General features: G+C 43.9%; 1 protein-coding gene and 1 non-coding gene across 6 annotated transcripts in view; both read right to left on the reverse strand.

Moving 5' to 3' along the window:
* Positions 1-1,071: 1,071 nt before the first annotated feature.
* The window catches only part of LOC147746880 (target of EGR1 protein 1-like), a 71,043-nt gene continuing 44,524 nt past the window's right edge, over positions 1,072-27,590 (reverse strand). For all 5 annotated transcript variants that reach the window (XM_086952283.1, XM_086952284.1, XM_086952285.1 and 2 more), the window contains 2 exons: positions 12,010-12,181; positions 1,072-2,164 (listed from right to left, as the gene is read on the reverse strand). In XM_086952283.1, coding sequence (XP_086808409.1) covers positions 1,259-2,164; positions 12,010-12,181 — 1,078 coding nt within the window. In that variant the 3' untranslated portion in view covers positions 1,072-1,258. The remainder of the gene's footprint in view (positions 2,165-12,009; positions 12,182-27,590) is intronic.
* LOC147746881 (small nucleolar RNA SNORA11) lies at positions 3,819-3,947 on the reverse strand. The gene has a single exon (XR_015300391.1). It is a non-coding gene; the product is annotated as a small nucleolar RNA SNORA11 (small nucleolar RNA).

The following is a 27,590-nucleotide window of genomic DNA, read 5'->3' on the forward strand; positions in this document are numbered from 1 at the left end:
CCGCCAAAACTAACTTACACGAAGGAATGAAAGAAGTCGCCGAATGGATGAAACAAAGCCGTCTGAAACTGAACTCAGACAAAACAGAAGTCCTCATCTTAGGTACATCCCCCTCTGCATGGGACGACTCCTGGTGGCCGGAAGCCCTCGGAAAAGCACCCATCCCGACTGACCACGCACGGAACCTTGGCGTCATCCTGGATTCTTCACTCTCAATGAACAGACAAGTCAGCGCCGTATCCTCTTCCTGCTTTAACATTCTTCGCATGCTCAGAAAAACATTTCGCTGGATCCCCACCGAAACTAGGAAAACGGTCACCCACGCACTGGTCACGAGCCGACTGGACTACGGAAACACCCTCTACGCAGGTACCACCGCTAAACTCCAGAAGAAACTACAACGAATCCAAAACGCCTCAGCCAGGCTCATATTAGACATCCCACGCAACGAACACATCTCTGGTCACCTTAAAGACCTCCACTGGCTACCCGTCAATAAGAGGATCACTTTCCGACTGCTTACCCACGCACACAAATCACTCTACGACATCGGACCAGATTGTCTCGACTGTCCTTCTACACCCCCTCCCGCCAACTTCGCTCTTCCAGCCAAGCCTTCGCCACTGTACCTCGCATCAACAAGACCACCATGGGAGGCAGATCCTTTTCGTACCTGGCTGCCAAAACATGGAACTCACTCCCCGCTTACCTTCGCCTCACCCAGAATCACCTAGCATTCAGAAAGCAGCTTAAAACGTGGATATTTGACAAATAATCATCCTCCCCTTCCTAAGCGCCTTGAAACTCTCTGGGTATGTAGTGCGCTATACAAATTTTATGACTTGACTTGACTTGGGCCCACCAGTGGTCTGGAAGCAGACAGCCACTGAAGGATCTTGGAAACCACTGTAATGCAGTGGCAACAACAGGAGGCAATGGGCCCATGTTTGCATGTATAGGTGAAGAAAAGCATGTAAGCTACCACAGTTAGCTGGTAAGAACACCCCTGGTCTCTAAATCCTCCAGCTTTTTTTTTTTATTTCCTCCCAAACACTAAAGAAACCACTGTAGTTCACAAAAAATCTAATATATTTTTTTTTTAAAAAGGAAAATTAATTCAGACAATAAAGTTGATCTATTACTTTAAAAAGAAAACACATTTCAGGCTAACAATTTCTTTTTAGCGATTTGGGTCCCAAAAAACTAATATGGAAAATAAAACCTGGTCAGAAAGTCTGAACTGTTCCAGTGCTCTGGTTTATCCATCACCAGACACAAGCTTCATCTTAAGATTGTGTGCCTTAGAGGATTTGGAGAACATGCTTTTCACAATCTGTAGTGGAACAGATTTGCCACTTAAGTACACTTTATTGTGACAGTCTGGGAGCCATGGTGCTTCTTTGGAGTCCCCGTCTGAACCTTTCTTAACCATCCATACATAAGCCATAATGTAGCCAGTCATGAAGGCATCAAACCCTGCCCTATGGGTGCCCCCCTCAGGCCTCTCTGGAGCTTTAGTGACTCCCAACTCACATTTACATTTGCTGCACAGCGTGCACTGTACATTGCTGATGACTTTGCTTGTGTCTGTGCAAGTGTTTTCAGTGATGAGAGGTGGTTCCTCTTGGACTGAAATATTGTTTCTCGGCACGCTGAGATCCAAGTCAGACTCATTCACTGTTGGGCAACTGGAGTCGGGCTGCTGACAGTCAGGAGCCTTCAACTCTTCCTCCATCTTGGTTTCCAACTGGCTTTCACACACAAGATTAGGTTTCGTTTCTTCCTTAACTGGCTCCATTATTTGCACCAGAGTATTCCCATGAGGTGTCTGTGCAACATCTCCATTGTTATTAGCCACCAAACCCTCCTGGTCAGGGTTTTCTAGATAATCATCCTCTAGGTCAAGTCCCATGCAGGGTTTCTTGAAAGGAATTGCTCCATCGATGTCCAAGGGCTCGTCTGCGTCTTCCAAGTTCTCCTGCTCTATGATTTCCTGTTCCTCTTTTGAACCTTCAGGCACTGCAGATGTTTCCGCCTTGTTCCTCTTTTTGCGGTGCCTCCGTTTCTTCCGCTTACCTCCTTTCGATCTCTCATCCTCATCGATAATGAGGTCAATGTTGTGCGACTGGGGACACGTCACACCATTTGCACACCATCCATAAGCCTAAGACAGGGAAAATATGTAGTTTATTTAATCATTATGGCATACACTAAGAAATAATGTAGATTCTGCGCTATCCCAAGCCCAGCCAGCGGCTTAAGTAACTGGTAATGTTTTCCTTAAGATCTTCTGAAGAAGCTTTGTTTAACCAACAAATACATTTTGTTATCAATAAAGCATAATGAAAATTGTGCCTATACAATGAAATCAGGTATAGCTAGTACAATTTGTAAGTCTGTGAAATGCTTTCCCTTCCACCCAGTTTCAATATAGAAACTAAGGTCCCACAAGCATAAATTATACAAACTAAGCAAAAACCTCTGGGTAGTTCCCAAGTGTAGGTGGATTGCTGCCCTCTCGTTAGAGCACCTCACAACACCTGTGACCTCAAGTGGCTTTTTCTCTAGTAGAGATTTTAAGCATACAATTAGCACAGTTCTATCCACACTTCAATGGGTAAAATATCATCCAAACCAACCTGGAATAAGAAAAGGCTCCCCTGACGCGTTTCGCTCTAGTTTGTCTCGACACAAGGGGTATTAAGCACAACATTTTAAGCTCTGTATAGGTAGCACTAGTTTACAGACTTTGCTGCAAAAATGGCAGACGGCTTTGTCGCTTTTCTAGCGCAGCAGTGTTAATCCTATGCTTAAAAGTTATGCTAGAAAAATACACCAGGTCATATTTAGAGTGTAGCTGGTTTAGATGAGCTCCAACAGGAGCATCTCTCCAATTAAACTTGGCAACTATACAGAATTCCTTGCTTTCTTCGGATATAAATGCACAACAATACTGTGTCCCACAGTTCCTTCTGCCCCTGAATGTGGCACGTGATTGGATGAAGAGACCAAAGAGTATCAGCACAAAACTACCAATTGAAGGGGAAATTCATGCACACTCCTGACAGGTAATTCCAGTGACATTTATTGATGCAACACATTTTTTTCAACCCCATTTTTCCCAGCCCCGGCTTCACAAATCCCCCAGAAACTATCCATGTGCAACAAGATCACCGGACCATTTTCTTGGGAAAATTGTTAAGATTCGTCAGTTAAATGCAAATCAAAAAAAAAAAAGCTTTACCTATGGAAACATGGTTCTATCTATAACCACCCCCAACCCCACACACAAAAAAATAAATGTGGCTCAAAAACAGTACTTAAACAGCTTTACTAAATTTAGAGCAACTGCACTAATAAACACCCATTCACACTTTCAATACTATACTATAGTGTAAAGGACAAATCTAAGTTTATTACCACAGTTGCAGATTACAACTGCTTTACACATGGAAACACCTCTTGTTAATGTCAATAGTCCTCTTCAATGTAAATATTGGCTTCTGCACAAATGTAACCCCTCGTTTTCTGGCATTAATCATCTTTTTAAAGAACAAACATGAAAAATGCAATTTCAGGAATTCTATATATGCATGCAGATGTGCAGAATATAGTATGATGTTTATTACCATTATGGGAGGTGATGGGGCTTCATGGCATACTCGAGGCTTTACCTTGTGAGCCAGATACCACCTTATTCCCCCCCCAACCTTGTTAAGAACATGTTACACTCTGCACGTGTATGCATCTACTATCGCAAAGAGGCATAAACACATTTATTGCACATGCTATTTACTATATGTAGGATTCAGATATATAAATGTACGGTGTTACCAGTGACAGAAAAGCCACAAGGCCCCCTGTTTGACATGGACAGCGTGATTCTCTATGGTGTGGTATAAACAGCCCAGCAGGAGTCTCTCTGTGGGCTGCTCTGAACACACCAAGATCAAAGTAGACCTCAGAGACCCTGTCAGTGTTATCCCTGAGCCACAGGAAGTCAAAGCAGAGAGATACTACAAAACTCACATTCTCACGTCGAGAAACTTAGAAAAGAATGAAGCTTAATTTAGGAGATAGCAACAGCTTGTGGAAGGAAGGGAACCGCTCTAGGCTCAAAAAGACAATGACTCCAAGGAGTGAAGGCATGTTCACCGGAGAGGCATCATACAAATGCGAGGGACCCAAATGTGCATGGTCTACACAGGGGCAAGCGGGTTTAGAGAAGCAACAAGGACTGAACCTAGACTGAAAGAAAACAATAAATAGGGTGAGGAAAGTAATCACTGGCCTTCCTTTGAGGAGGGAAAGATAACAGAATGAACAACAATGTACTTACATTCCACTATAATCTTTCAGTGGTATCAACTTTCTAGATACATTTAGAATTAGTCCAAGTCTTCAGTCATTATCAAACAACACTTTGTTAAAATGTGAATTTCCTCGAATTTATAAGTTACAGAATCACAACATGAAGCATTTGGGATTCCGTAACACTAGGGAATAGTGCTCGGTCAGTACAATAGATACCCAGACTGCTCAGCTCCTAGGATACTCCCCTTAATTTTGTAGACACCAGGTTCAAACAGATTTTAGATCTTAAGGACACCTGGATATAAAAAGCAGGGTTCCAGCCGAATTCAATCATATAAAGTCCTGTTTAGCAGTACAACAATGACCCTGAATAAGTGTTATTGTTTTTAAGTGGTTCGACTTTTGCTGCAAACATGTTCTTAAAGTCACGCTAAGATCCATCCTATACGCAAACGATGAGCATCACCTGAAGCCTCTGTTCGGTGGCTATTTGGCACCAAACACAAACATTCTTAGAGCAGGAAGGAAGGTTTAAAGGTACCTTATCAAGCAGCTCATTCCCATATGCAAGTTCAGTGGCCAACAAAACTGAATTTGTAGATCCTGTTAACGGGCTCAAGTGACCACTTGACCGACATCAGAGTCCATGATCATGCAACATGGCTCATTTTGGGCTTTAGGGGAACAACCACACTGCACCATAGCTGAGGGCACGTCACTATCTATTTCTCAAAGTAAAGTATATGCTGGTGCAGACTCTGAACAGGAAAATAAGTAGTTTATTGATGGAAGTAATAGCACTACAGAAACACTCTGGAACACTGTATTTGGCAACTTCGTCCAGAGTCAAGAGGGCCAGATGGGGCGGCCGCTCTTTCAGCCATACAGCGACAAGGCTCTGGAACTCTCTGCCTGTGACCCTGAGAGAAGACAGTAACTTACAGTCCTTCAGGAAGGTCTTAAAGACCTACCTGTTTGCAAAAGCGTACTAACTACCCGTAGGTCCGACACAGTAATCAGTCTAAAGCGCTGCGAGGCCTCCGGGTAGTTATGCGCTATAGAAATGTAATTTTTCATTTCATTTCATTCACTGTCCAACCGCCTGGCCATGGAAGGCACCGACAGAAGATCCTTAGTGACATTTGAGGCCAGGAAAGTATTAGAAAACAGCAATTTATTTAAATGCGCTTAACAGAAGCTACAGACATGCATAAAATGTACATTAGAACACAACGGTCGCACTTCAGGAATCCTGAAAGCTATAACTCACGTGTACCATGTTACAAGTCACGTCACTTAAGAACCTTCTGTCCTTTTAGGTTAACGTGATTCAGCAAGAGATCATTATAGAAAGCTCTAAAGCTCTTGCAAAACCTACCCACTTGCTCAATCTTCGCCCAGTGACGTGAATCAGACTTCCTGCAGCTCAGGAGACCGAAAAAGAGGCTTCTTACACTAGGCTTGCAATATAGACACTTAGCTAGGCACCAAAGGTCTACAATAATATTCAACCAATCCACCCACTGCCATCATTTTTGGCTATTTAGACACATAGGAGGAATAGCACAGCTTGGTAACTATCCCAAGCACTGAGGGTACTATCAAGCGCTGCTTATGTCCACTGCCTGGCAGGCTTTTTGAACTTCAAAGAGTTGCTAAATAAAATGAGTCTGGATGTACTGTGGAATGACCCATGAACCGGAGAACTTGAGGACCGAGTACTGCCTCTAGTAATCTCTTATACACCACCTATCTAGGCTCCTTCAAAAGATCTCTAGGGAAGAACAGATCTGACAAAATGCAGTCCAAATAACAAAATATGCACAGAGGTCTGTCTGCATAAATATCTGAGAATATTAACTTGAAGCATATTTAACAGTTGCTCTGGTGGAATAAATGTATGGGGGGGGGGGGGGACACTGGCAAGCTCATCACCCAATGAAGGCAAAACCTACTGACAAATATAGATGTAGAAATGTGCTCCTTTTTGACATGGTCACTCCACTTTTTGCCTGTTATCTGATACACTTGACAGAAGTGCACTGGGTTCCTGCTATCCAAACTCCCAGTGCCAGATCTCTTTCCCTAAAACCGTACAATTGTTCTCCCAATTGGCAATACCTTTAGCAACCCTTCTAAGTAACGAGTAAATGGTACCCTAGGTACCTAGGGCAAGCAGGCTAAAGAGTGTTCTTAAGGACTGCAGCATGCATTTCGCCTCCCTAGGGGCCCCTCAGAACCAACATACCAACTTTTCCGCAACATGGCACACAGCCTACAAGGGCAAAGTAAAAACACAAAATGGCACACATTACTTACGACATAACTGCAGATAATGCATGCAGTATAGTTAAGTCACCCCTACAGCAGGCCTTACAGCCCTAAGGCAGGATGCACTATACTACATGTATGGATATATCTGAGTAGCTATGCACCGGTGACGTCCAAGTCGGTTCTTAGATATCACAAGTGAACAGGGAAGCTATTTTGAGTACATGTGCGGTGTTTAAGAGTTCACCAGCTAGATATTGGCTTCACTGAAACCAGAGCGGTTTGGTATAAAACATCAAAACATCTTGTATTAAACCCACACTGAATCCAGTGGTGGATTTACTAATACATGCAGCCAGAGGGCATCTTCGAGATGCCTCCTGAAAACCTACTTACTACTAGGGTGTGGCAAGATAGGGGTAGACCGGCCTGCCCCCATCCCCGCGGTCTTTGTTATGCGACCCAAGGCTTCCAGAGAGAGGGAAATGCCACCCCCTGCACCGGGCCCAATTGGCACCATGACAGGCGAGAACATTAGCTAAGCAAACACAAGGAGATGATGGACGGAATGCTGAAACTTTTCAGACACTCCAGTCATAGATCTGGGTTGAATCCATCATTGTTCTTTAGCTCATTTCACCACCCCAGTTCAGACCCAGCCATATGTAAATCAGTATTGACCCTGTTCCTTATGGGAACAGTCCAGCCCGAATTGCCAAGCTAGGTCTTCCCTGGAGGACCAGAAACAAGCATCCTGGGACCATTTTTGGGGAATCCCCCCATATCAGCCAGCCTAGCAAGAATCCAGTGGCAAAGTGAGCAAGAGACCCACGTCGGGGTAAACCCTGCCAACTTAGGGCGAACAAAGCAAACAGAAGGAGAGGATGGACGGAGAGCTTTAACTTTTCAGACACTCACCCCCAGTCACAGATCTGGGTTGAATCCATCATCGTTCTTTAGCTTACTTCGCCACCCCAGAGAAATATAGCTAGTCAGCAGGCATGCCCCCCTCTCAAGCTAGTTCAACCCCTAAGGTGGGCTACCTGACGTGGACACAACTTTTAGAATTCAACTATATTAATTTTGGAGAAATTAGGCTCTCTGGGTTAGGGTTATCCCCACAGGAAGTGATCAGAGGGTGTAGACACCTTGAGTAGTCCATTGGCTACTACACGTCACTCTCCTTCACGCCCCTAATGGAATATTTAGGTGGCACCCCTGACACAAGGAATTTAGAGTCAATGAATTAGGAAGAAGAGGACAAAGAAGAGCCGTGGGAAAAGCGATGACTGAAGACTGGGACTTTTTGTGCAAAGCCTTGCCTGCCCCAGTCTCAACAATTGTGAACAGCGACTCGTCCTGCAGCTGACCAGCCTCACAAACTGCCAGCAATCTCCCTTGGAGTAAAGGAGCTACTCCCCTGCAGTCGCAAGGCACTGAAAACACAAAGTCTGGTCTACCGAGTGGCTGCTCCCCGACCAGCCCGATTCAGCAACAAGAAGAGGACCCTGTGCACCTGAAGGTCAGATTTGTACCCCCACCAAGTGAGAGGACACCAGGATCAACCGGAATCACAGGTCCAATATCTGGTGTACCAGACCCCTTGCAGCAAACGAAGCCCAATCACTGCACAAAGACCCAGCAGCCATCAAGGGACGTCAGCACCACAGAGACCTACTCCCAGAGTGGCCCAGCTGTCCTGATTTTGTACCCTCAACCACCAAGCTGACCTTTCCACTTTACATCTGAGCACCCCAGCCTGGGTACCCAAGATCCTGCGATGCCCCCTACGAACCCTGAGCCCCATGACTTGTCCAAGTCCCTGCAGCCTGTTTCTAGGTGGCCCCAGCACGACCAGCACACCGCTGCACTCTGACACCCCAGGGCAGGTAACGAGTAATTGCTGATGGTACTTTGAATCTTGACACCCTACAACCCTAAGTCCTGAAGGAGACCCCCGGAAACAGATCACAATTAACTGTATGCAACACAAGCCCTTTCTTCCACAGGGAAGCATTGCTGCGTGAAGGCTCATTTAGGTGATTTAAGTGAACAATTTACTTACCTGTAAAAATTCACATTTAAAAAAAGTACTTACTTGGTAACAAAGTTCTTGGTATCAAAAAGTTTTTTTTTAAATTGGTCTCCGATTTATTGTTGTGTGTCCCTCATGTATTGCCTCTGCGAGTAAAACAAATGCTTAGTACAACCGCCAGATAGGCCTAAACTGCTCACCCAGACTGCCACAAAAAAGTGTGACTGTGTAAAGAGCCCAGGCAACCCTATTGGTTTACAGAGGCAAACATAATACTAGAGTACCTCGTTTTGGTCCACTATATAAAGAGCCAGCTTCCCACAATAATCAGAAGCAGATTTGTTGGACCCATAATGGTGTAGACAAGTTTACTTTAACAAAGTTGTGAATTGGCAAAATCAAAGACAATCTCACTATAAATGAACACACCATTTCTGAACCAGATGATCAGCACTAAATACCTTGGGTTTGAGCTCATAGATGCAGTTGCTCAGGTTTTTAGTTTGGGTGTGCAAAAGAGCTGGTTCTTTGGGTTCAGAATGGGCCCTCCAAGACATGCGTTTCACCCCTTATTTCAATCCACCCAAAAACAATGCAAGTCAGCTCTTGCTTTTTGATCTTCTAGAGGTTTCTGTACTATTAAAAAAAACACATCTACATTAACAAAGATCTTTCCAAATGAGGACTAATGAACATGCCCCTTTGTGCTATCCGGTGTAAAACAAGGGAGAATATTTATATCACAACAAGTTCTTTATTTAATCAAGAAGAAATGTAAAGGCTTATCACAAGACTGAGCTACTGTGCACCAATATGAGCAGGACCGTCTCTCTGACCAGGTCTGCACAGTCTTGGAACTATGAAGTGCAAGTTAGTTTCTCACTGTTAAAGGCATCTCTAGCTTGCTAGGTAACAAGAACCTTTTAATCTGGTGTCTAGACACCAGTTTGGAGTTTCTTTGAAAACATTTATGCAACAGACGCATCAGACCAAATGGAGGAATACTTCAAGACATATTTTTAGGACAGATACAGCTAATACAATAATTCTACTGAAGTCGCGCGCTCCAATATCGGGTTTGCTTAGTCAGAGGCGGAGTAGAAAGGGTGTTCAATAACCTTGAGGCGAAGGCTTAAGAGAAAGAAAGCTGGCCTAGTCACCAGAGTAGCCGGTGCACAGAGTACTTTCTGGTAATTTTAGTAGAGTGGACACATGCATTTCGGGAATCTCCCTTCCTCAGGGGTCACTGTAACAAAAATAATATTTAGGGTACCATCGTGCTGCCCATCAAGTTACAGTAGTACATAACCTTAAAACCCCTTTAATTCCACACATTGTTAATTTGTTAATATTGCAATGTCATAGTGTACCATGGTATGACCAGACTGGCCACTGGAGCCAAGCTGCTCCCGACCAAAGAGCACCAATTAGAGCAAATCTGGTCTTGGGTTACTTGTGTTCCGGTTCAGGCAGGACCTGGCCTGGCAGTTTGGGCGAGACTGTTCCTATTGGAGCAGAGTTCAGACTGATTGCCATTCGCCTGGGTCCGAAAGGAGGTGACATAGTGGGCAAAAAACGAAGGGCTGAAATGTTGTCAGAGTGATTGCTAGTGGTCAGTTATTGCAAGCCATTCTCCCAGCACCTTTAATGGGTTCGAGATCTAAAACCTTTTCATAGCTCTAAAAAAATATTAAAATATTTAGATTGATCCTTTGCACTTTATCTCTTGAGAAACTAAACAAATGCTCAGTCTCAAATAGGCTGGCTGAACTCAAGACCACATAATAAAAACGTACAGGAGCAATGTGCTATTTTTATGTAGACTATGAACTTTCAATACAAAGAATGCCTTAATATCAATTTCAACAGATTCAAATCAGCAAGGGTTTCCCTGCCTTTTTTATTTAAAAATTATTATTTTTTTAGACCAAGTTGGGGGTCAGACTCCTTTATTGAATTACCCAAATGCAAAAAACAACAGTTGAACAGAAAGCAGAACAATGTCATACATTCACCCCAGTACAGAGATCTGGGCCTCAATCCATAGTTTTTTTGCTCCCCATGCCATTGCAGTTTGAACCCAGCCATATGCAAATCAGTCTTGACCCTGTGAACCATGGGAACAGTCCAGCCCAAACTGCCAAGCCAGGTCCTCCCTGAACTGGAAACAAGCACCCTTAGGCAGGGTATGCCCAGGCGTGTGATTCTTGCTCACTGTGCCACTGGACTCAAAGCCTGGCTGATGAGGGTTATGAACCAGAATCCGAAACCGGTTCCAGGATGCTGGTTTCCGGTCCAGGGAAGACATGGCTTGGCAGTTCGGGAGGGACTGTTCCCATGAGGCACACAGGGTCAGACTGATTTGCCTATGGCCATGTCTGAACTGGGGTGGTGGAGTGAGCTAAAGAATGAGGATGGATCAGGCAGGGTATGCCCAGATGTTGGTCCCTTGCTCACTTTGCCTCTGGATTCAAGCTAGCCTGGCTGATGACGGCTGATCAGTCAGAAACTGGTCCCTGGATGCTGGTTTCCAGTCCAGGAAAGACATGGCTTGGCAGTTCGGGCTGGACTGTTCCCATGAGGCACAGGGTCTGACTGATTTACATATGACCATGTCTGAACTGGGGTGGTGGACTGAGCTAAAGAATGATGATGGAATAAACCCAGATCAGTTGACTGGGGGTGAGTTTGTGATTTGCTCAAGGGCTCCGTCCATCATCCCCTTTGGTATATCTGAATTAGCCATATGGGCATGCAGCTGAAAACTGCTAACTGTTATAGCGCGCAAGAGGATATTGAAGGCCTATTGCTCGGAAGCAGTCATACTGCAGGAGGGGTGTTTTAAAAATAACTACCTGTGACAGAAAAATGTAGTTGAAGCGAATAAGAAATGTTTTTCTAAAGAAGTTCCCTTGTCCACTAAAGAAATCTTCCTGTAGGGTGTTTTCCTAAGTAGCCCACACTTCCTCCCAAAGCAATGAGAAAGAAGTCTGAGATTTTCAGAGGATAGTTCCTCCTGTAGAATGTAAAACATTACCACAACGTTAAAGATTGGTGAGCTACAAATTAAAATCAATACTATGCACGAGTCCTCTAGATAAAAAGTCTACAATACTATTATTGATCCAATGCAGAAGAATAAATGCATAACATTTTATTCACAATTTAAAACTCACCAAAGAAGCATTTACATTCTTCATTACCTAATTAATTTGTAGCGACATAATTAAACAATAAAGTAATTTAAAATGTGCCAAACAAGTTGTTGGGTCAAAAGTAAATGCTACTAAATGTACCTCTCCAAAGATAATCATGGATAAACATGTTTACTCATCAATCCTACAGATACTGTAGAAGCTGCTATCATATACTGCAGCGCCATAACTCACCGAGAAGGTTTCGCAGACTGACGCAGGCTGGGCTCCATTGGACTCCTCTATGGCCTCTGGGAAGGAACAATAACGATAGTCTATAGTGGAAGACATACTATCGGGATAGGTACAAAACTCTATTTTCAAGTGCTGGTCGTTGGTGCTGATCAGCTTTAAGTTCTCTCGTTTGCTGAAAGACAAAGCGGAAAGTGCATAATTCGTTTTGCAACAATGATAAACCAGTCACTAGATTCAGGGAGCGATTCAATCATAAAAAAAATATTTGTTCCCATAGCTACCAGGCAAAATCATATGAATCATATGGGATGCAACGCTGGTAAAAACTTTTTTGACTTATCCAGCTCAAAGCTGGAGGTTTGCCTGGTAACTAAAATTACCTCAAAAATAGTTCTATTCTTACACCAAATCCATTTTTAGCTAATGACCTATAAAAGATCTGGGACACCAATAGCATATCTTTTTTCATCTTTAGTACATGTTAATGCAGTTTTTCGAGAGACGTTCATAGCAATATTAATATAAAAGGTAAAAGAAAAGAACATGGTTTTGAACTAAACTTAAGTCAATAAATTATGACACAAAAAAAAGTAATTACTAGAGACAGTGACTCAAGATGGTACAGCCGTGCACACAGAGCTACTTTGAAACCCTGTATGATCTCGGGACACGTCTAAAGATCATTACAAAGTCAGATTTTTTTGTAGACACTTTTTAACTTTGAGAAACCTACAAAAAAGGACCCTTCTCACCTCAATGTCAGTTTAAAATCTAGACGTAAATGCAGTTCTTCAGAGCGAGCCAAACAGTACAGGGTGCCAATTCACTATGGTTTTCATAAATTAAAAAATGTCACGGTAAGGAATCAGTATCAGCGACATACAAAAAAGAGATTGGAAAAATCCATATAAGAAATGGCACTACACAAAGATCGAGTCTCACACAAAGTAGTAAGGTCAGCTAATGTGAACTATGGAAAGCGAAATAAATAGATTATGTTCAGAATTTGGGCACTTTGTCAGATAAAGTAGAACCCCTTGTTTTATTTGGGTATTTACTGCTACTTTGTAGCCGAAGTAAAAACCTGTGTTCAAGGATTAAAGGTCTGTTGAATGCTCGGGAGAGAAGCTGTTTTTAGAGCTGGCTGCTCTGCTCCACAGGTTTGGTAACACAGGTACCAAGGTCAATCATGGACTTCTGTTTTCATACTGGAGACCACGGAGCGCTCACATTTCACTTTGGCACTGCTTTCTTGTTTCACTCAAGTGTTGCCGTGGCCTGGGTTTGTGAATTTGTCATGTCTGGCAGATGATATCAGCCGTTGGAGAGGCCTTTGTGTCTTTGTTCCCTGTGGCTGCTCATCTCCACCTCGGTCAGAGCTTGCTCCATGGTGCGCACACTCAATAGAAGCCTTTAATTTTAAGGATAGTTTAAGATTCAATTACGCCATATTTTACATAACTTCGGAAATCTGTTTTATTTGAAATTACGCTATTATGCACCAAAAAATAATAGCATGAAAACGGGCAGAAAGCAACCTCCGGCCGGTTTTGTGGCAACTGTTTTTGGTACTATTCATTTGATGTAAAATGTGGTCTTTCAACCCAAATGGATGGAAAACACATTTTAAGCTAAAATATAGCGCTAAATGCCAGTTTTGAAATTCGTTCTCAAATTTAGACTAAGTACGTCACACCCCTCACTTTTAAATTAACGAGAGAGTGCAGTAACGCGATAAATGCTTGTACATATTACATGTTATGCACACATCATTCTGGAGGAGCCGATTTCGCAGATTGCTAAACAGTAATACGCACACCCCTCAACCCCTTTAAGGTGAATTAGACTTTCATATGCAAAATGTGCTCCATTGCCTGCAGTGGGATACCATTGCTTTTAGTTCTCAACAGTGATTACAGCAGAACAGCGCATCAGGTATTACAAAAAATTGCTTTCAGTCTTCTAACTGATCCGCTTTTCTGCAGCAGGACACTCGTGACGTGTACACCCTTATGAAATGGTTTGCATTTTAAGTAAGGAGAACACCACCACTAGTGCTACCCTGTAATGCAAAGACCTCATTCACTCAATGGTCTACAGGGTACATGAGCACCACTTTGTTTAATGTAATTTTCGGTTTCAAGTGCACTGCACGGGTATCACTGTATGCTTATGGTTTTTAGGACTGGTTATTCAAAAGCATTGTTTTTAAGTCTATATCTGGTGCTTTCCTAGTGCTTTATTTCAATACTGACGTTTGTTGTTCTTCACAGGTCATTTTTCTTACTCTTTTTTTCTGTTTGAACATGCACTGTATGAAGCCATCGATCCTCCATCACCATTTCTTGATTCTCTGTGTGAGCCCACATCCGCTGTAAAGACTCATTCAAAGTATTTACTATTCATTTGGGGGCTATTGATGTGCAGTGCTACAGCAGAAAATGTAAAAATGCATTTTAGTAGCTTATTTGGGTCTGCTGGGACAGCACACCTGTTGGGGGTCAAGCGTTAAGTGAACATGAAGGGACAGTACAACGTTTGGAGCAACGTTTTCACAAAAGAGCATCATTGACAGGACATTTACATTTTCTCAAGATAGCATTGGCCAAATGAGTCTATGGAGTCCTATGCGACAACATGGAGTGCTACTAGCTTCACAGATATATTAACCAGGGATGAGTAGTTCTATGCTGCTGTAGTAAAGAGATCCAAGAGAAACTGCTTTATTTCGAGAAATTAGCATTACAGAGACACCTGAAGCAGCCATTAGTATTTATTATTGACAGCATGAGGTGAAAAATATCTGCAAACCCAAAATCATGCTGTTCGTTCAATCAGGTCTAATTCCTCATCTTAAAAACACTTTTCAGGAAGTAAGAAAGACAATATAAACCCCTACCCTAAAAACAGATCGCTGGAATGCTTGAGGTGATGAGAAACAAAGCGCCATCTCTCAATATTTGACTGCCCATTAACAAAACTAGAAGTTCATGTTGCATGTTAGATCAGTTTGCATGTACTTGGAAAAGAAAACTAGGCTTAGCAGTGCAACTTTTTCCTCTCTTCACTGGATTTATAAGCCCACCCCATACAATAAAGTGACTTCGCTGAAACGTCCTGCAACACTGGCTAGGGAATATATCTAGAACATCACTGCAATTAGACCGCTCTGCCACAGAGCAAGAATAAGAAACTTCTACTCTGCATAACCTGCACTCTATCCCTCAACAGTATGGCAGCTGCGGGCCTGAAACTGTCAGGATCTAATTCCTACACCATCACATACCCCCACCACCACCACCTATCCAGGTCTGCTTCAAAAACCTTCAAACACAATCTTCGGAGAAGACACCCTGAGACTCTGATCTCCGACCCGTACTATAACATGGAAAAGGGCATCATAGTAATTGACTGAATATTCTACACCAGGAAAATAGCAATAACGCGAGCAGCCATATTAAACCTCTCAAAACGTTCTTGAAACTAAAAACATTCCGTACGGCACCAAAATACTTCACAAAACTTCAGAGCTGACCTTAACGTAACACAAAAAAGGCACTGTTCTGATTAAAAGCAGCAAACAAGGATCTAAACAAATGTGATGACCACTTCTTCACCCTAAAAGATCAGGTGCTTGGCTTCACTCCTTCCATTCACCTCCAAAGCCTCTTTCTCAATCTAACACCCACTAGAGTAGCCAACTTCAGTCCCAAGTTAGCCTCTTAGGGTAAGGCTGCCCGTTTACAACCATCACAGCTGAAGCTACCTCCTTAGGCTCCTTAACCCCTTCGCTGCTGATGACGAGCTTAGCTCGTCATCACCCACGGTAGTCGTGTGCGGATGACGAGCTGAGCTTGTCATCTAACGCGGCTTTTTGAAAAAAGCCGCACAGCGGAAAAATAACGCCGCAGCGATGCGGTTAACATCCTCTTCCATAGAGAGGACTGGCACTAATCTCCCCAGCGTGTTGTCCTTACATTATAGTGCACAGAGCAGAATCTCCCCAAAGTCTATTAGAGTACTGCCTATCCTGCTTTCTCAACCTCTCAAAAAAACAACGCCTGCAACCTCATCACCCAATCATCATCCCTCTCCCACATCCAGACAGGTCAGCCAAAGCTAGTCGCTTACCCCCCAAAACACCTCCCTGCCACTCCTCTGAATAAAACAGTTCCCGTGCACACCTCTACCTACAGAAACCACAGGGAATTCGAAATCCAGCCTCTCCGCCAGGATCACTGAGTGCAACAGCAACCCAAACACTGATACCTGGGACCCAATGCCTCTATCACAGGCTACACTAACGGACCTTGAATCTCTGAATCACCAAACAGTCAGCATTTCTCAGAGCATCCATAATGCTATTCTCGAAATGAAGAGCATCTTGCACCTCATCAATTACTCTCTCGCTACATTCAAACGCATAAAAAAAAAAATTTAAAAAAATCAGTACTCCACATTCAAAACAAGCTAAACCGTCCACCCTTGTCATTGGTGGATGGACAATATCGCCCTCGCATACAACTTGACTTTATCGGCGAATGAAACTCAAGCTGTTTTATCTTATGAGTCAACACACTTTTTATAGTACCCCCCTCTCCCAAGAATGACGTAAACAAAACCCATACGATCACAAGTAACGCAGATAGATCTTCCGCATTCAGAAATAGAAGGATAAACAGCAACACCTTAAAACAAGTACCTCTACCTACCTTAACTCCCAACACAACACCGGGGAACTCCGCAACACCGCTCTGATCTTCTACTTAATTGCCGATTAGCAGTGAAGCACGCCTCTGACATCGCCAAACTCATCTTAAATCAAGCTGTAGACTTGGCAATCTTAAGTGAATCTTGGCTCAACGAAACATCACAATCCTGCATGGATTTGTTGGTTCCTCCAATCTACAACATCATAAGGCTAGACAGACAAATTAAAAAAGGGGGCGTTCTCGCCGTCATCCGCCTCTCCGACCGAATCATTAACCAACTTCACGCGGATCCCCTTCACTCCTGCAATACCTTGCACTCTCCATAAGCAACGCATAACCAATTGTGCAAGCTGCACACCTACCACACCCTGGGCAAGAATGATCCATTTATTTACCACCCCCCACTCCAAGGATATATTCCTAGGAGACTTTAACCTTCATTGGTACGACCTTAATGACAATCAGGTCAACATCTTTAAAGATTTCCTAGCTGACCAAACAGTTACTCAAGCCTGCACCTTGTCAGATCAAACTAAAGCCTCCATCTCAAAGGAGAAAGCGGTCAGGCTAACCTCGTTTGCTCCTTGCGAATGGTCAGACCACCCCGCTATTAGCTTCCTAATACCGGGCGCACTTAAAAAACAGACCAGTGCAACCAAAACTATGGCGTAGGACACAAAAAACGTAGACCTTGAGATACTAGCAGCACGTTGCTTAAAGGATCGCCCTCCTCCCCCCAAGCTCTCTAATGTCAGTGAACTCTCTAGCCTGTTAAAACTCAAAAGAATCCAGGTTAAAGACGAAAATCCCGGGTTCAATGGGTCCCTAAACAATTAAAGGGGAGATCTGCGGCTAACGGAACGGAAATTGAGACAACACCGCTCCTCCCCCTAGCTTACTCTTCTTAGAAAGACCAGGAATGAGTAGAACAAAAGCATTCTCAAATCTAAAAAAATAAATCTTTAGATTGGAATTGGAGAACACCAAGAACAGACCTCGTAAGCTCTTTGAAATGGTAAATAAACTATCGAACAAACTGGCCAAATCATCTAAAGAAGCAACAAAATCCCTAATAACCTGTGATGAGTTCTCCTCCTTCTCAGCCAAAATTGACTCGTTGGGAAACGAGTTGAAGTCAACCGATATCGTCCAGTCTCATCTATCGGCGGCACAAACCAACGAATCTACCACACCAGTCAGGCAGCACCCAAAAAGGAAGCCCACTGGACCACCTTCTATATGATGACCACAACATCTCAAAAATGTTATCGTCCATAAAACCCAATAACCATTTCAATGCCCTGCTCCCCTCCAATTGTCTATCTGCAACCTACCAATTTAGCCTACCCATCTGGACTACAATAATCAATGCTTACCTAAAGCAAGGTTCAATGCCAGATTCTCTAAATACTGGTCCAGTCATACCCATTTAAAAAAGAAAGAAAAAAAAAAAACACACTGAAGCCTGCTGAGCCAGACTATTTACAACCCATATACAATATTCCACTACTAGCAATAGCGCTCGAGAAATGTGTGCAAGAACAACTTAGCCAACACATTTCTAAATTCAACCTGCTAGACTATTACCAATCTGGTTTCAGGCCAGACCAGAATACTGAAACTACTATTCTCCAAATGGTGAATGATGCCCTTCAAGCACTAGACCAGGACAAAACGTATCTCTTAATTCTTTTGGACCTTTCATCTGCTTTCGACACAGTTAACCATCAGTAGTTACTTGACCAGCTCAAAAACAGGATGGGGTTAAGGGGGGAACCGTTCTCGAATAGTTCAACTGAACTACTCTCAAAGATTCTTAGTTAATCGTAATCTATCCTCTCCCTCCCCGATTACTATCGGAGTCCCACAAGGCTCAACTCACTCCCAAACTCTTTTTAACCTCTATCTAGAACCTTTAACTGAAATTCTGCGTAATGCCAACATCTCTTTCCATATGTATGCCGATGACACAAAGCTCTACATCAAGGTTTCAACCCCCAAAGAGATCAAAACAATGAACTAGGCATTAAAACTGACTGCAATGGCTAACTAGCAACCAGCTGTATTCCTACTAATTTCCCCACCAAAAGCTCCACTGACATACTGATGGACCAAAATCGAACTCCGCACTGAACAGCACCCCTATCATAGTGGACTCTGCCAAATCACTAGGCAGTACAGTGGACAAGAACCTGAACTTGCGAGCCCACATCAACACACTGGCCAAAAACACCAGGTTTCACCTGAGCTACCTTAGAAAGCTAAAACCATTCCTAGATACGTCGGACCTGTGAGAAGGAATGAGTTACTTACCTGTAACTGCAGTTATCCAGTATTGGTATCTTTCATAGATTCCCCTTCTCTGAATCATTCCCAGTTGTCGCTATGGGAGTCCCCGGTACATAAATAAAGTAATGTCTCAGACATATAGAGTACTAGGCCAAGGGTCTCACATTAGAAACATATCAATGTCCTTTTGTAAAAAAAGGACCAAACTTTGGAAAAGAGCCAATCAGCTATCACAACCCTCTGGAGCCTTCCTGGCAGGAGCTCTAGTCCCTCAGATTTTCGTAAGCACGTCGTGCTAAGGGAGTCTACACTGAGCTCTGCTCAGTTTTCCGGATTTCCAGTGGTTCAAAATTCCTTCTTCTGTGTGAAGTTCTCAAGTTCTTCATGGCAGATACTCCTAAAAAAGGCTTTTTTAGGCCCCGCGCTTCCCTTGGTAAAAAGAGACTTCATGTTGATGACCAACACAAGGACTGTCTCTACTGCCTTTACCCGGATGTCTCCTCAAAGGACTGTAAGGTATGTTGTACCTTGACTTCAAAAACCCTCAAAGACAGGGAGGGACGCCTCTTAATTTGGCTGCAGAGGCTTAAAGATAAGGACCAAGCCATGTCTTCTGAGGAGAGTAAGAGCTCTTCTAAGTCTTCACTTTCCTCTCAAAGACCCAGAGAGGCCTCTCCAGGACCTTCATCGCAGCCACCTCAAAAGACGATGCACAAAAAGTCTTCAGAGCCAAATCCTAAGGCTCTACCGGCAAAGGTTTCTCCTCAGGAGGTTCTTCATACCTTTAAGAAACCTGTTTCCACCTCGTCGTCGACTGCCTCGTCAACGGTGGCTTCAACAACTATAAAATCTCTGTCTACATCTTTGACTGTAACCCACGCCATTGACTTAATCGCCGACAGCTGGTAAGTTGGTCTCGTCGACGATAAAAATAAAGAAATCATCGCCGATGTCAAAACCAGCATCGACGCTACGACCGCTGACTCGCCTATCTACGCCTACATCGACAAAGACTGTTCCATCGACGAGGACCCCATCGACAACAACACCATAGACAACGGCTCTGTCGACGGGAGCTCCGTCGATGTCAACAACCATGGTGCCCGTAGACGCTTCACTGTCGACTACTACGTCAACAACAGAACCCAAACTACACAGTGCGTATGTCCACCTCAAGATTACAAAACGCACGCCGACACCGGCCCGGACTTCTCCTAGTAGGGTCCAATCACTGCCTCCAACTCACCTCTTGGAGGAGGAAGTTTCTGACGATGGCAGTATGTTCTGAACGCCGACAAGCCCATCTGAACGTCATGTCAAGTATCACAACAGCTCGGACTATGATGACCAAGAACCGGAGGACCAGGTGAATTACCCTGAAGAGTGCCATCCACCTCCACCTCTCATGGTTTGTTTACCTGCGTCCCTGGTTTCCGATCTCCATTATCTAATTACTGACCATAAACAGAGATTTCCAACTTCGGCTACGTCTCCTACTCCTCCAGTAGTCTCTTCGCCACCAAGGCCACGGCCTTCACCCCTGATTTTACAGCCTGGGCCTACCACATCACTGCCTCTAAATACCCTAATACTGGATAAAGTGCCCTCTTTCTTGCATGGTATGCCCCCACTTTCTGCTGAATTGCTGATGTGCTTTGACTGAGTGTTCCCTAGGCTTCTGCCAATCAGGTACCCAGGGCCTGTGTTCCTTCCCTAAACTGCATTGTTGCCTAAACCCAATTGGCATCTCTGGCCACATGTCAGCCCCTGGTAAATGGTACCCTGCAGCCTCAACACCATATACCCAGACAACTGCGATCAGCAGCGGTTAAGATTTCCCAACTCCTAAAGACACCCCTGCACCCGGCACCCCACGGCCCCCTGTGCCCAACTCATGGGAGTCTACCCAACCTACAGCTTCCCAACTTACCCCTCGAAGTGGTGGTTGCACTTGAAGAATCTCCGTCCCCGAGCCTGCAGCCTTTGTTCGTCTCGCAGCTTTCCCATTGAAATCCATTGGGTGACCGATGGCCCAAAAGCACCTTGCACCTAGCCGCCACAGTGCCACTGGGAGTGCACAAACTGTTCTGTTAAACTTCCCCACTTGCCCAGAGTAAGTGACCAGCAGCTTCGCTCCCACAGCCGTGTGGGTTGCCTGCTAGCAGCCACCAGCCAAAGGCTAACATTTGGCCTACTCTGTCTGCACCCGGCTGTCCCTGTGCCGCTGAGGGTGTAACTACAATACCAACCCAAACCTGGGAGACCAGAGTCTCACCCCAGAACCTTAACTCTGCCAGTCGAGTACTTACCTGACAGCCGATAATCTACAATTTCTCCATAGGGTAACATAGAAGAATTTCCAAGTGAAAACTAGTCCAAGTGTTCGAGTTTTGAAACTTTGAAATATTCACCAAAAAATCGTCCGATCAACGAAAACGAAATTACCCACCTGTAATCAGGAGAGATCCCAGTGCTGGATTTAGGTACCCAGCACTGACCAGAAAAAGTGATTACAACTGATTTTCCAATAACCTGATTTTCCGCCACAGGATAAGATTGCTTGGTTTTTACCAGAAATTCTTCTAAGTGTTGATTTTTGCAACATACAAATATTTCTTAAAAATCGCCTGTTTAACAAAAACGATTTCCTTCAACAGTTTTCAGGAGATGCACCAGGGACGAATCCCGGATCCAGCCCAGAGTAAGAAAAACGTTTGTAAAATAAATTATATTGCAGTCTACTTAAAAATCCCATTGAGCTCAATGTTACAATTGTGTTAAGTTTGTGTTGCCTACTGCAACCCCCGTATTATATTGCATTCAAAGTCTATTGCTCCTTGCCAAGGAACCTAGACACAGAAGGAATTGAATTAAATATGTCTACTGTCTTGGCAAATTAAGTTTTGATGACAGGTAGGATGTGTGTTATGTTATGTTATGTTAAGGTATGCTTGTAAAGCGCACGGTCACCGTGGGTTTCCTGGCGCTTATCTGATGCAGAGGGGGCGAAGGGAGTTAGCTGGATTGTGGGAAAAGCCAAGTTTTTAGAGATTTACGAAATTGAATGAGAGAATTAGAGGATTTGAGCGGGGGAGGGAAAGAGTTCCAGAGTTAGGGGGCCAAGTCTGCGAATCTCCGACCTCCAGATCTACAGAGTTTGATAGGGGGGACAACCAGGAGGTGAAGGTAAGAGGATCTGAGGTTACGTGAAGGGCAATAGGGACTGATAAGGGATTTCAGGAAAGCAGGGCAGGGACCGGTTAAGGATTTGAAGGTGAGGCAGCCGATCTTGAAGGCTACCCTCGATATGACAGGAAGCCAATGCAATTTAGTGAGGAGAGGTCTGGCGGACTGCCATTTTGGAATCCCGAAAGCCAATCTCGCCGCTTGGTTCTGAACAATTTGCAGTCTGAGAAGAAAAGATTTAGGCAGACCGTGATAGATAGAGTTCGAGAAATCCGAGCGGGAGAGGACAAGGGCCATGATGACTTGTATCAGGGCTTCGGGAGTCAGGAGATAGGCCACCTTCCTGATCCTGCACAGCTGATACATGCAGGAAGAGACCACCGTCCCTATCTGGGGCTTAAGGGATAACTCAGAGTCAATAGTGACCCCGAGACTCTTCACCGAGGCCACAGGGATTTGGGGGGGGGGGGGGGGGGGCAACTTGGGGCTTGTGCTGAAAAATATATTGTAAGCAGACAACAGGGCTTTCTAGTGTTTCTTTTTCACACAATTGAGTCCTTTTGTGTTGTTTTCCACTGGCCACTGTTGTTGCCACTGGCCGCTTAGGCTAACGTGTACATGTCTAGGAGCCCTTGGTGCGTTCCCTGGACGCTGGCTCAGTTGGTTCATGACCTACATTTTTTTAAAATGGTTCGGATTTCAGTCCGGATTTCACAAGAAAGGAGTTTGCGCTGTTAAATGCGCACTTCTGTGTTCACTGTTCAGCGGATGGTTCACTTCGGGCCACAGTGATGTAGCTGCAGTTCCCAGTGTGCAATCTGACGGAAGTTTTCGAAAGAGACTTGCTGTTTTACAATACCCAATTCATGTGTGTTCTATGATGTTTCTATTTCAATGTCTAAGGAACAGAATATCCAGCGGAATAGTATTCGTGTTTTTTGGCCTCAGAAAGCTGAAAAGGTTGGGTCTGCCTTGCTTCGATTCCAATCTGTAACAAATTCGCTGCACAGAGTTCTCTACAGAAGGCGCAGCGTTAGGCAAATGACATCAGCATTCATCTGATGACATCACAGAGTTGATCTCTGATCCCAGCCCAAGCTCAACAGCCTCCTACTTGCTCTTAAGGGCCCAGGGACAGCAAGGGCAAGATCCGATGTGGAAGCTAGAACTTCTACCTCACACGGTGTGAGCGTGTGTCACACTATTGGCTCCCTTCACATGGTTGGGAAGAGCTGTTATCGTAGTGCAAGGTGAGCTGGAAACCCTTGCAAAGAGCAGCCTTCCAGCTTGTGTGTGGAGGCTCTGCATTGCTGACGTCTATTAAGGGGGTTGCAACCTACCCCAGGAAATTAGTGGTATCCTCTGAAGCTTTTGCTAGAGCTTTAGGGGAGACAGGTGTGTGGCTCTCAGGCTACCTGCTAGCCATACCTCTCCTTGTTTATGCCCCTCCTCCTCTCCCTTATAGTGAAAAGTTTTTAAAGTCATCAGGTATGGGGCCCTTCACACACAAATAGTCCTTTAAAACCCTCCTTAGTTTCTTTTCTGTTCTTGCCTTCTTCATTACCCCTGGCACAGGGGTAGAAACCAACAAGGGCAGTGCCACCACAAGTACCCAAGGTCACTTTACCACCACTAACCAGTGCTAAAGTGCTTGCGCTCTTTCCTTTCAAACATGACAAAATTGGCATTTTTAATTTACTTGCAAGTCCCTAGAAATGTGGTTCTAAATGTACCCAGGTACTGTACATTAAATGCTGCTAGTGGGCCTGCAACACTTATTGTGCCACCCACTTAAGTAGGCTATTTAAAGATGTGTCATGTCAGAGCCAGGGCCTTTGTGTTAATCTTTCGTGCTTTCTGGCCGAGGTGCCATGCCATTTGAGACATTTCTGTGCCTTTTGTCAGCCTGGGTGAATATATGTGATGTTTCCATGCTTTCTGGCCTGCCTGCTTAATTATGTGTGCTATTTCCATAGTTTCTGCCTCAGTGACCTTAAGCTAAAGGCTCATATGTGACATTTCCATGCTTAATGGCCTCGGTGCTTGCTCGCTACATACCATGTGGGGGGCTGGTGTTGCTTTTACTTTGTTCTCTCTAATTCACTTCTGTCTATTTTTCGAGCTCTCTGAAAGAATGTATATCGGTACATATGACTGAGTGGGTAACCTGGTGCTCTTTAAGGTCATCATCTACTATTTACTGTGCTTTGAAAGTTGATATAATTGAATATGTAACAAAAAATGTGCTGTAAAATTCACCATTTTGTTTAGTCGTTTTCCAAAATCTCGCCTAGCAGCGGTCGAGCTCGCTCGCTCGCTACGTGCCGGATGGGGGCTGGTCTGCCAAAATTTGCCAGGGCTGTTTTCAGTTCCCAGTCAGGCCCTGCCTGACCTCTTTCTTGTTAATCTGTATGGCCATTTTACATGCTTGTATCACGAAAGACTGGATCTCCCCTGACCCTCCGTTATTTTCTGCTTGGAGGGCAAGACTTCTTGCAATGTATAATTTGGAAACTGCAATTTATAAGACTAAGAGGAATAGGAAGACGGTAAGGGGTGCGAAAATATGGGATTGAGTGGCAAATTGGATCGATGAGCCCGGGAGCTAGTTTGTTTACCCTTTATCTAAGCTTCTATAGACTTTTATTTGCTTGTAAGATTTACCATATCTCATCTGACTGCGTTGTTTTTTTTTAGTCTCTTTTGGTGTTTCTTTATGGCTTCTCCTGGTGTTATATTGAGTAGACATTTTTTTTTTGCGGATTGATTTGTTTTCTGCCACTAACCACATGCTGTATATGTAGAAATATGACTATTCTTTGCATAAAATGTTTAATAATTTTTTTTTTTTTAAAGTCTATTGCTCATTGAAAAGTATTCAACTGTGGCAATTCATTCTGAGAAAGTATTTTTATACCAACCTGTGGTTCTAAAATAAAACAATATATTTTATATACAAAACAATTGGCCTAGAGTTCAGTTCTTGAGTGTGTGAGATCATTTGCTGACTGAGTGTGTACATCAAATTCTTTACACTGACCTCTGATACTGCCTTACTGCTCGACCAAGCTACCACTTTAGAGAGTAAGGTTCTATTTAACTTTAACCTCTGCCAAACCTCTGAGGACTGCTGGACTCTGTACACAATGTAACTAACTTTGGTGCAGTATATACAGAGCCACTTTCTTACAGGACCTTAAAATGGCAGTACAGGCATTAGTTAACTCTCAGACCGAATACGGATGCGCAACCCTTTCGGGTCTGCCCAAGATCTCAACAGCTTCCCTAAAAACCTGTCTCAACGCAGCAGCAAGACTCTTAAAAGGCTCCACAAATTAAGAACACATCTCACCGCACCTGAAGACCTTGAATTGGCTTCCTTACGAAGCCAGAATCTAACTCAAACTGGCCTGTTTCACACACAAAGTGCTACACACTAAGTGCTACACACTACGTCACCTTTGTATCTTGCTCATAAAATTGAGGTATCCGGAAAAGGTAGTCACTCCCGTAGTGCCAGGGATCCTATGCTGAAACCACCCTCCTTCCGTGAGAAGTAAATTTACAACAGATCTTTCTGTGGGCCGCACCGAGAATTTGCTGAAGCCAATAATCAGAAGAATAACATCTCTGCTTAGATTCAAGAAGGAAGCGAAGACTTTACTAATGGGAAAATTCCTACCATAACCTCTCTCCGAGCACTTTCGGGATAGGCGACATTGTGACACTTTATTGCTCTATATGAACACCACTCGTTTTAAGTCTCACTCGACTTCGTAGATGCAACTTACGCAATTCTGGTAGCATGGACAAGGTTTAGCATACATCATAATTGTATCGCTATGTAACTTGATTGGGCAGTAGCTGAAGTTGAGCAATCACCCCTTGCTCCTGTGTCTGTATTTTCCCCCTCAAGTGTATTCATGATCACTAACCCTGGGCAACGAACGCCGCTCGCGGAAGATGCGGAGAATGGGTTATTACGCATTTTATTGAAAACACGGAATACATGCAAGAATTCCCACTCCGCAATGGAGTTACCTACTGTACAGGCAATCCCTTGGCAAATCAACTTTACCTTTACATGCTAAAAAAAGCATATAACCAATTCTGAAAATTGAACTTTGAAAAACAACAGGCAATGAGAGAGGTGATGATTTTGGGGTCCCCCCTAACCTAGGGGGGAGGACAAACAGGTGCCTTGAACACAAAGAGCATATCATGCTCAATGACTGTGGTGGTTCCATCCTCCTAGAACCACCCCAAGCAAAGTTATGAGCAAAAATACAATGCCAACCAAAGGTCCAGCAAAGCATTATGGGGCGAGATTCTAGAGTGCAGTGAATCTTATAGTATTAGCTCTCAGCTGAGCCCTAGAGCCTGCTCCGTGAGGATAGTTTGGATATTGGATACAATAATATTCACTGCACTCTAGAATATCATTCCATAATGCTTTGCAGGGCCTTTGGTTGAGATTGTATTTTTCCCCATACCTGTGCTTGGGGTGGTCCTAGAACGATGGGACCACCACCGAATCATTTCAGCATGATGTGCTCTTTGTGTTCAAGGCATCTGCTTGGTCTTCTCCCTAGGTTAGTAAAGACCCCAAAATCTTCACGTCTCTCACTGCTTGCTATTTTCCATTTTTACTTTTGTGAGATGACTAAATGCATTTTAACATGTAAAGATAAAATGATGTATTGTTTAATTAAAGGCACTGCTTGCTATATTTTCATTTTTGTGAGATGCAAGCTGGTGCCTTGAACACAAAGAGCATATCATGCTCAATAATTGTGGTGGTCCCTTCCTCCTAGGACCACCCCAATCAAAGTTATGGACAAAAATACAATGCCGACCAAAGGCCCAGCAAAGCATTATGGGGCGAGATTCTAGAGTGCAGTGAATATTATAGTATTAGCTCTCAGCTGAGCTCAAGAGCCTGCACCTTGAGGAATGTTTTTATATTGGATACTATAATATTCACTGCACCCTATATTATTGTCCCATAATGCTTTGCAGGGCCTTTGGTTGGGAATGTATATTTTGCCCATAACTGTGCTTGGTGTGACTCAGGATCACCATCAATCGTTCAGCAGGATGTGCTCTTTGTGTCAAAGGCATCTGCTTGGTTTTCTCCCTAGGTTAGTGAGGACATCAAAATCATCACCTCTCACTGCTTGCTGTATTTCCATTTTCACTTTTGTGAGATGATTATATGCATTTTAGCATGTAATAATGTTACTTGTCGTTTTACCAAGGGTATGGGAGGATTCTGTTTTCTTAATTGTGGAGAGACTGAATGGAGTTGAGGAGCGGACCTCAGATTTTTTGATCAATTCCGCAGAATTGCGTTCAGTGGTACTCCGCCAACTACGCCCACCCTTAATGATCGCC

This window comes from Lissotriton vulgaris, chromosome 1_1, assembly GCF_964263255.1.
Source record: "Lissotriton vulgaris chromosome 1_1, aLisVul1.2, whole genome shotgun sequence".
Taxonomy (NCBI): Eukaryota; Metazoa; Chordata; class Amphibia; order Caudata; family Salamandridae; genus Lissotriton; species Lissotriton vulgaris.